This window comes from Triplophysa rosa, linkage group LG10 (genome assembly GCF_024868665.1).
Source record: "Triplophysa rosa linkage group LG10, Trosa_1v2, whole genome shotgun sequence".
NCBI lineage: Eukaryota > Metazoa > Chordata > Actinopteri > Cypriniformes > Nemacheilidae > Triplophysa > Triplophysa rosa.
Genome location: NC_079899.1, coordinates 7,610,172 through 7,620,722, shown reverse-complemented (window position 1 = coordinate 7,620,722; position 10,551 = coordinate 7,610,172). Strand labels below are relative to the sequence as shown.

General features: G+C 36.8%; 1 protein-coding gene across 1 annotated transcript; it reads right to left on the bottom strand.

The window, feature by feature from the left end:
- Positions 1–1,276: 1,276 nt before the first annotated feature.
- On the bottom strand, positions 1,277–3,913 carry LOC130559791 (zinc finger MYM-type protein 1-like). Its single transcript, XM_057343068.1, has 3 exons — positions 2,597–3,913; positions 2,416–2,518; positions 1,277–1,823 (listed from the first exon to the last, which is right to left on the bottom strand). The coding sequence occupies exons 1-3, from the start codon at positions 3,418–3,420 to the stop codon at positions 1,296–1,298; spliced, it is 1,455 nt and encodes a 484-aa protein (XP_057199051.1). The 5' UTR covers positions 3,421–3,913; the 3' UTR covers positions 1,277–1,295.
- Between the last annotated feature and the right edge of the window lie 6,638 nt (positions 3,914–10,551).

Here is a 10,551-nt window from a genome sequence, read left to right as displayed (position 1 = left end):
CTGGGCGTGATTCCAAGGGAGCTCCATAATGACTGCCATGACTCCATGACCTTTTATGATTTATGCAGTGCTTCACAGATAACCAGCAAGAACCCTTCGCCCCCCCCCCCACGCACACAAACAGACACATACATACATATCTAACGACTAATCTCACATACATTCATATCTAACGACTAATCTCTCCCCGCACGTGCCCGCTTAGGCTGTGGTGTGCTTTGGGTCAGAGGTTATGTTGGAGCTGTCAGTGAGCGGAGTGCGTCAGGGGTAACAGTGGTCCGTGGGGAATGAAGATCTCTCAACATGTTCCGGGTTTGAGGAATGAGTGAGAAAGGTGACCACCAAATCGTATGTATGTGTCGGTCATGGCTAGGTTTCTAATCTCAGCCTCAGACAGCACACCCATGGAACGCCCACAGTCCATTTAACGACCGTCGGATACATATTGCACACAAAACATTTTGATAAAAACTTGGTTAGGGTTAGGCTATTTTAAAGAACGTTGGAAACTGAACAGTAGCATCACCCATTCACTTCTATTGTGTGTACACAAAACCAATACAAGTGAAGGGTGCCAGTTCTTCAACATTCTTCAAAATATTTTTTTTGTGTGTTCTGCGGAACAAAGAAAGTCATGCATGTTTTGAAATAAAGAGAGGGTGAGTAAATGATGGCAGATATAAAATTGTTGGGTGAACGATCACTTTAAGGTACAGTGATGATATACTAAAAGCATTTAAGGAGACAAGAGCTGCATTTACATTACCCTTCAAAATGCGCAAATTAAAAAAGCGCATTGAAAATACACCCAACGGAAACGTAAATTTTGCAAAAACTCCCATGTATCACCTTCACGCACGCTTGAGGTGAGGTATTTCGCAAAACTGCAATGGAAACACGTTTTGTTGTCACTCGGCGTACAAACAAGTCACCTGACCATTCGCGTATATTTCGGCAGAACATTTGGGAAGATAGGACCTAAGGAATTCACATTAAGTAATATCTTACATGGTGGCCCAAATGCAGGAAAACGAGTGAGTGCAGTATCAGTGGAGGCTGGTGCTAAAAATATTTGGGGGGGCGCAAACAACAACTGTCAGTAATGCAGGACTATAAATAGCCATTAATCAGGTGATGTATCATTATTACAGTCAATGTTAATACATGCAAATAAATGTACTATGAATCAGTGAATTTGAATTGAATGTGGGTATATTATCAGTAATGAAGTAATCAAGGTAATCATTAAAAAAAAACACAACACACTATGGTTACCTAATCATTGGCCATTAACACTATTTGAAAATAAATTTTGCTCTCCTTTCTTTCTGACTTGCAAATTTCTCAATGACCTTCTGGTTAAAGTCAATGATCTCAGTCACCATTCTCTTCTCCATTGACAGCATGGCCAATGCATTTAGTCTCTCCTGGGTCATGCTATTTCTCAGAAAAGTCTTAACTCTTTTCAAAGTTGAGAAACACGTCTCAGCCTCTGCTGTGGTCATGGGTGTGGTGATGAGGATCTTTAGGAGAGTGACAGTCTCTGAAAAGACTTCTTCAAGATTGTTCTCCTTAAACAGCTGCAGTAGGTCCACAGCACCACAACAGGTTCTGAACTCTTCCTTGCAGTAGATGAGACTAAGCTCTGTCTTTAGCTTACTCCCATTGAGCACTGGATAGGCCTTCAAAGTCCTACTCAGTGCATCTTCAGGAAACGCCACTGTGTACTGTTCAAACCTGTCTGCTTGCAGCAGGGTGGCACTAACGAGGTGGCTTGTGAAGCAGAACCGTTCCATGGTGTGTTGGAGTATGGTGTCACAGACCTACAGAGTGAAGGACAAAAACAAAAAGGATGTAGTGATGACAAAATGTCAATTTCAACTGCAACATGATCAGTTGTAAGTCATAGAGAGACGGAGACCAGTTTCAGTGTTTGAATCCCTGATTTATCCAAACTTCATACATATGGACTAGACAAACATGCCAAGTTTCATGAACTTCTGATGCTTAGGGCGCTAATAGCATTTTTTTATTATCAGCCATTTTCATATCAATCAGATAAAAAGGGCACACCACTAGAGGAAACCTAAGAATAACAAATCTAAATAGATCACTATTTAAAGACTATGAAAATGGTTAAATAGATTGACTTGTAGTAAAATATGCATTGCAAATAAATGTAGTATAGTTTCATAAAGTTTAATAAAGCCCAATATCAAAGGATCTACTCTTTGCTACAATATTTAAGCAAAAAAATTATAAACTCAAAGACATGAGAACACATTTAGTACCCAAAGAGGGTAAATGAAACCATGCCGTTTAACTTGTTGTTAATATTTACTTTCTTTTTGATAGCTTCCTTTGATAGCTTTTCTATGAAAAACTGCAGAGTAACAAGGACTACAATAAACTTACCTCTGTTGCAATCCGTTCATGGACGTCTGGACTAAGCAACCGCCGCCTCTTTGGTTGAGAAGCTCCTTCACTGCTTTGGATAACCAGAGAATGGAGAGAATTTCTGCAAAGGATTAAGAAAATGTATGACTAATAACAATAATAATGATAACAAATTCAAAAGAAGGAATACTGCTGCTACTTGATCTTCTGTATGTCCTGCTGGAACTGCTGGATGCTCCCCTTAATGTGGACTGAATCTATGTCCTTCTTCTGGAGTTTGGCATAGAGGATGTCCACGTGTGGCATGATGTTGTGGAAAAGTTGCAGAAAAAAATTAAAATCCTGATCCTCCAGCAGCATGGCAAAGCCTCCTGCCTCTCTGGTGGTAACAGGGTCAAAGTCACCTGAGTCTCGAATAGTTTCAAAACAGCGAATGAGGCCCTCTCTGTGCTCAAACACTGTATTGATGGCACGGCTGTGGAAGTTCCATCTAACACTGCTTGATGTTGGTAGTCTATGGGCAACTACTTTATCAAGAACATCTGTGCGCTTGGGTGATCTTGAAAAAAAGCTGGCAAATCCTCCAAGGTTAGAAAAAAAAATTCTAACTTTGGGTATGTGAGAAGTGGCCTTTTGCATTATTAGATTGAGCTGATGAGCGTAGCAGTGGATGTAATGGGCATTTGGGTACACATCTTGAATCTTCCTTTGAACACCTGCAGTGGCACCTCTCATCACGCTGGCTCCATCATACGCTTGGGAGATGAGTTTACTCTTCTGATCTTCTGGAAGGATGACAGTAAGATGCTCTTTTAGTGCTGTAGCGATGGAATCAGCTGTAGTTGAATGCAGATGAATAAAAGCAAAAAACCTCTCCTGTACGTTGCTTTTGCCATCAATGTAGCGCAGCACAAGCACAAGTTGGCACTGTGTGGCAATATCGGTGGTCTCGTCGGCCTGGATTAATAGAAAATCGCTGTTTTGTGCTTCTTGGATTATGTGTTCCCTCATAACAGACAACATACAGTCCAACAGCTCGTTCTGCACGGTTTTCGAAGTTCCCTTAAACACAGAGGCATTCTCGAGGTGCTCTTTCAAAACTCCATCAGGAGAAGCAACAAAGTCGACCAAGCCACGGAATATCCCGGGTTATCTGAGCTCTCGCTCTCATTGTGGCCACGCAAAGCCAGCTCAAATGCGCCACAAAATTTTACACAGTCTATTATTCTAGACAGGATGTGTCGATTTTTTGTGACCTCTTCATTGTGCCTTCTAATGCCAATCCTGTAGCCTTCATCTAGCTGTTCAGCAATGCTAAGCTTCCCAAAAAACTGGAGCCTCATAGCGTTGTCAAGATGGCTGCGGCTACTTTCATGTCGCTTGCACTTATCAGAGAGGTGTTTTAAATCGCAAACCCCTGTTGTTGTCCACAACGTTTCGGTGCCAAGACTTTGAAACAGCAAACAGGGAAAACAATAAAAGGCATGACTTACATCGCATCCAGCTAGCCAACTCCGTTTTCCATAAGAAGTGCGATCACTTGACTGCTGCTGAATTTGCAAGTTGGGTCGATCTGGTCCAAGCTCCTTGATCCGTTTTTTTTCTTCATCTGAACGCCTTTGAAACGGGTATTCTTGTAAAGATAAAACCGAATTTTCTTTCATCTCGAGATAATTTCGCTTGCTTCCACGTTAATCAGTACCTGTCAGTCAAATGACAATCTGCTGAGCGGTAATGAGAGGCGTTAAGAACGGTCCAATCACATGAGGCCAAAAATATAAACACAATATTGATTCGCTTACAACAAAAGTGGGAGGGTTTGGGGCGCAGAATATGACTAACGGTGGAATAGTACGACTAAATTATTTTATTACGTTATTAATTTGCGATATATATTAAACTTATTGTTGGCATATTAAAGTAGCTTTCTTCTCTGGATAACTTTAAGGGAGCGGCGCCCCAGCGCCCCCTATTGACCTGCCGCCACTGTGCAGTATGGAGATTTATTAGGAACAGTGAGGTATTATGAAAACATATAAGGAAATATAAACATCTCTCTTCACTCTTTACTCTAAAAGAAATGTGGTTCTTAAAAGGTTCTTTAATGATGGTAAAGGTTCTATTTAGAACCATGTATCTGAAGAACCCCTTTACAGCTGAAATGGTTCTTTGAAAGGGTTCTTTATTCCTTTTTTGGTTTATAGTAAATCAGTTATTTAGAAGCTGCCTCCTGATTGGTTGTTTGTCCTGAATTAAAGTCCTGATTTAACAGTCCTGCTGAGGTGCCTGCAGACTGACAACACCACACAGGTAAGTTTCAGACTGTTTTTAATCATATATTTTATGTTTTTTTAATAATTTAAGATATTCTATGGTTATATAATTTATGGGAATCTGCTTTACTAATTATTTAGGATAGTTAAAATGTATATACTCTACTTAATATTTAAAACAAATATTATATTAACTATATTATCCTAGCATCAATCATTATTTACTTCTACTGGCTGAACTTCCATAAACCATATTCTAAAATATTTTTATTCTCATTATGAAGAATAAAGAGACAGGTATTTCTCACAGTGCTAACCAATCAGTTCAGCTCAGAAGTCTGACAACCCTGTCATACTTAATTTTTTAAAGGTGATATATTAATGTTTCTTTTAAAGGACTTTAAAAAGTCCACATTAAATGATAGCAATTTACAGTTTCAATTTACAGTTAAGTATTTTGGAAATTAAGTTTTGTGTGTTCTAATAGTACTTATATGTTCATGTCTCTGTTTCAGGTGAATTATAAGCAAAGCTCTAAACCGCTGAAGGTCTGACTTTGACGGTTGAGGCAAATTCAGTGACACATTCAAAGGAAAGTGATCAAAATTTACGAATGAATCATTAGCCAAACATTTGTATTACCAAAAACATGTTTATACTTGTAGAGAATCTAGCATAAGCCAAATGGTCGGAGTCATTGAAAGAAGAGCCATCAACCCCCACTCTATGGAGGACTAAACCTGCAAAAATTATAAATAAATAAATAAATATATAAACGAATAAATGTAATAATATGAAAATAAATAAAGGAATGAATGGTTTGATAAAACAAAATAATTCGTTTTAGCTATTATTGATCTTAGCTTTAACTTTTCTTTTCATTTTTTAAATTGATTTATTATTTTTTGTGTCCATTTTTAATTATTTTTAATTATTATTATTATTTATTTTTAGATTATTTTATTTATCATTTCCTTTTATTTTTACATTTATTTATTAATACGTTTATTTATTTTTATATATATTTATTATCGCATGTATTTATTTCCACTTTTATTTATTTATTCTTGTATTTATTCTTACTTATCTGTGTCTTGTATGATAATTAGATGGGTTGGTCTTGCCTACTATTGGTTCAGCGTAGATTGAAGCGTTTGTTCGATTACTCTTGACTTGTTTTGGACTAACGTCACGTCACTCACTGATCGTTTGCTTCGTGTATAACGTTAAGTAACTATGGCGGGCGCACAATTAGCTAGAGAGTTACAGCATTTAGCCAATGAAGTCGATAACCATGCATCAAATGACTATGTGTCATTCAGATTAGATGCACTTATTGATGATTTATTACAGATTGACGGTGAGATAAATGACAAAGTTCTCCCTCGGTTGTTAGCCTCTTTGCAGCACATTCAAAGTCTGTGCGAGTCAGAGGGTGCTATGGTGGTGTTACAGTTCAACTGGTGAAAATCATAAAGCACAAAATGTAATAAGGTTTAACTACACAGATGAGCTTGTAAACCGAAGTCGCAAGCTAACGCTTTGTCAAAGTGATAGTTATAAGCAGCCTTTCGGTTAGAAAAAGTGTAAAGATTTAATGTAACATGATGTAACATAATGTAAATGAATTGAGACATAGTGAACTTAAGTCACAAGTTAACACGGTAGTAATGAGCATCGTTCTTTCACTACAGGGGCTATCAAATGGAAACCATTCCTTCTAAAAAGACGTGGTTACTAAACGGTACTCGTAAACTACATTCCATAAGAGATAAATAACACAGAGGTCACAAGTTAAAACGGGCATATTCCCTTGATTCATCCAGCTGCATATTGTTGTGTGACATCTTGATATTATTGCAAAGATCCGCAGCAGCTAGCATTGCGAAATAGCTTAGTGTGATTGTTACCGTAGTGACACGCTGACTCGCTTTATTGTATGGGTACGAATCCCGTGTCAAATCGCTTTATTTATTTTTTCACCTCGCTTCAGCCGTTACGGGCGATCATACCAATAATTTGCAATCTTAACAAAAAAGTCAAAATCATGTAACAAGAAAGTCTGTGTTTATTAGACATCTTAATATCAAGTCGTCTTGTGCTTTCAGAATCGACGAATCTGCTGAGGTCGTTCATGCACCTCTTTGGCAGAGGACCTGTAACCGGAACTTGGTCACCACCTTAGCACCCCCTGACTCGCACAGATTTTGAAGAACTTTGTCATTTATCTCGCCGTCAATCTGTAATAAATCATCAATAAGCGCACCTAATCTAAATGACACACAGTCATTTGATGCATGGTTATCGACTTCATTGGCTAAATGCTGTAACTCTCTAGCTAATTGTGCGCCCGCCATAATTACTTAACGTTATACACGAAGCAAACTATCAGTGAGTGACGTGACGTTAGTCCAAAACAAGACAAGAGTAATCGATCAAACGCTTCAATCTACGCTGAACCAATAGTAGGCAAGACCAACCCAACTAATTATCATACAAGATACAGAAAAGTAAGAATAAATTCAAGAATAAATAAATAAAAGTGGAAATAAATACATGCGATAATAAATAAATATAAAAATAAATAAACGTATAAATAAATAAATGTAAAAATAAAAGGAAATGATAAATAAAATAATCTAAAAAAAAAAAAATTAAAAATGGACACAAAAAATAATAAATCAATTTAAAAAATGAAAAGAAAAGTTAAAGCTAAGATCAATAATAGCTAAAACGAATTATTTTGTTTTATCAAACCATTCATTCCTGTATTTATTTTCATATTATTACATTTATTCGTTTATATATTTATTTATTTATTTATACATTCATTTATTTATAATTTTTGCAGGTTTAGTCCTCCATACCACTCCCTTTTGTCCTGGTTTCTTTTGCTATCATCATCAAAAGACCATAGCAAAAACCTGGCTCCAGGGGTCTGGTTTTAGAGTTTTGATAACGTTTTGTCTCTCTGTTGGATATTTACGACCCCTATGCTTCAAAGCATTGGTGAGAAGTCTCTGTCTCATCTCTAACTATCTTCTATACATATATCTAACTATCTAGGTTGTGTGTTGGCGCTCATGCCATTTTAAATAGTCTGTCACAGTTAGATATACAAGTTTAATTCAGGCTTTGTTTGTATGCATTCCATCTGAATGAATCATGACTTGTTGCAATTCAAACCTGTCCATTTTTGATATCTAAATGTTTGTCTTTACAATTCCTCCTTGTATATACATTGTGTGACCATAGAACACTTTCTTTTCATTATGTTATAATTGGGAATGATATTTTGTAAAGTTGCCAGGAGGTCACAAAGATGCAAATTAGCTGTTGAGTGGACAAAAAACCTCTTCCCTGCTCAACTCTGATTGGTCGATTCAAACTCAGGTGGGCATGCCCTCTCATGAGGTTAAATATCGAGCCTGCTCTGAAAACCTTCTCTTGTCTTGTCGTCCTCTCTTCTCTTCCGGCTTCGTCCCTTCCTTCGGTCTCTTCGGAGACTGCCCTTCCCCCCCTGGGGAAAGGGATGGAACAATGGACTTCTACTGCCACGTGGTTAAGCCATGCGGGCCGATCACGAGGCCCGCAACTTTCGGCAGGACTTGCCTTCTGAAACCTTTTGAACAGTTCCATCTCTACACGTGCATATGGATATCGGTCCAGCACAGAGCTTGCAAGTATCCGTTTCTATTGATAGAATAGCTGCGTTAAGTCTGTGCCTCTTTGTTAAAGATGATTTTTATTGGTGTTCAGAAATCGCTGCCATGTCCTCTCTCTCTCTCTCTCTCTCTCTCTCTCTCTCTCTCTCTCTCTTTCTCCCTCCGCTCTTCCAAGCGCATTTGTGTTTCATGTATTTGTTTGTTTTATGCGATCATCATTGTTTTTGTTATCATGTAGAGTACAGTGTAAAAAATGACACAGCTATTTACTTAAAAAAATTAAGGTAACAGTATTACACTAAATATTTTTAAGTACTTTAAAGCATATTTTTAACACAATATTACACGAATAAATCAAGTAAAATTACCTAAAATATTTAAGCACGTCACATGATAAACTTTTAAAAATCAAGAAGAAATACTAATTTGAGCATTGGAGATAACTTATTGATCTTTTTTAACTTCAGTTTAACATTTATTATTGTTTATAACATACAGTATATGCTGTACAAGTAAGCTGAGAGTTGACTCAGTACTGACATTAGCAGCATTACTGTTCACTGTGTGAAAAAACAAACAGCTTGAGCTCTCCCACAACCTAAGCACAAGCACCACTCTTCTGAAAGATGGTAACCACGAAACTCAGAAATACAAACAGAATATCTTCTAAATCTTAAAGACAACTGAACAATAAACACTATCAAGTCTTTCATTTTATTCTAAAGCACATAAAATAGCACTTTTTCACAAAAATGACTCTCATAATGCTGTCGCATGCAGAGCATGCTGGGAACTCTAAATTCACTGCTCAGTTAGGGAAATTAACTTAGATAATTCATGTAGTTCCACCACAAAATAATTAAATAAAGATCCTTTATACAATTTTAAGTGGGTTGAACATGATAAAATTAAGTTGAATTCACTCAATTATTTGTGCATTTAGAATTCCAAGATATTTCTATAATTTTAACTTAAATTTTGGTTAAAAAACAAGAACACAATTGTATTAAGTCAAGTTTACTCAATTAATTTCATGAAATCTACTACGACACAGAATCATTTTTTACAGTGTAGAGTTTAATAAACAACCATATATGTGACCCTGGATCACAAAACCAGTCTTAAGTAGCACGGGAACATTTTTAGTAAAAGACAAAAATAAATTGTGTGGGTCAAAATTATCGATTTTTCTTTTATGCCAAAAGTCATTAGGATATTAAGTAAAGATCATGGTCCATGAAGATATTTTGTAAATTTCCAACCTTAAATATATAAAAACTTTATTTTTGTGAGTGGATGGTCTGCCACAGTGCCCCTGATTAACAACTTCAAAGGCAATTTTCTCAATATTTTGATTTTTTTGCACTCTCAGATTCCTGAGTTTTAAACGGTTGTTTCTCAGCCAGATATTGTCCTATTTTAACAACTCATATATCTATAGAAAGTTTATTTATTCAGCTTTCAGATTATGTAAAAATCTCAATTTCGAAAAATTGACCCATAAGACTGGTTTTGTTGTCCAGGGTCACATATATTCATTTGTGATGGGTTTTCTGTATTCACGCTCACAGACTTGGTCCCTTTTACTGTGTTTCGATTTACGCTACCTTTGCTCTAAATCCTGTTTGGTAAAGTCACGTTGCTTATGGGTCATGAGATAATGTAAATTATATAATATCATTGAGGCATTCGCTAGACGAATGCATACAAGTATTGTTATGCTTTATATTACTAATCAGAGACCGTAAAATATGTATATTTGATCACTAAACTAAACTAAACTAATTCCTTGACTGAAATTGATGTTTTAAATAACTCATTTCATGGATATGATCTTTAAAGATCTGGTGGAGAACCATATTTGGTGAGCTTTGCTCATGAATATAATAACGTTAGCTAAAACCGTTACATACAGCAGGAGTCAGCTCCATCAAACTTCTGCCATGACATACTTTTTACATATGAGAGTGACCTCTACACTAACATCAGTTTGTTTCATCTCCATGTCTCATCTTCAGGCTCCTGAAAACACCTGAGACTGACAGAAACAGCTCTGGTTTGGCCTGATGCTCAAGGATGATGACCACAGCCATAGATGGAAAGTGGTGGGAATCTGCAATGATCATGGCCTGCAAATTTGAGCCCCATGCCAGACCCTTCCTTTTTTTGGCCAGAAACTCAAAATCATTATCACAAATAAAAATTATAAATGTTAT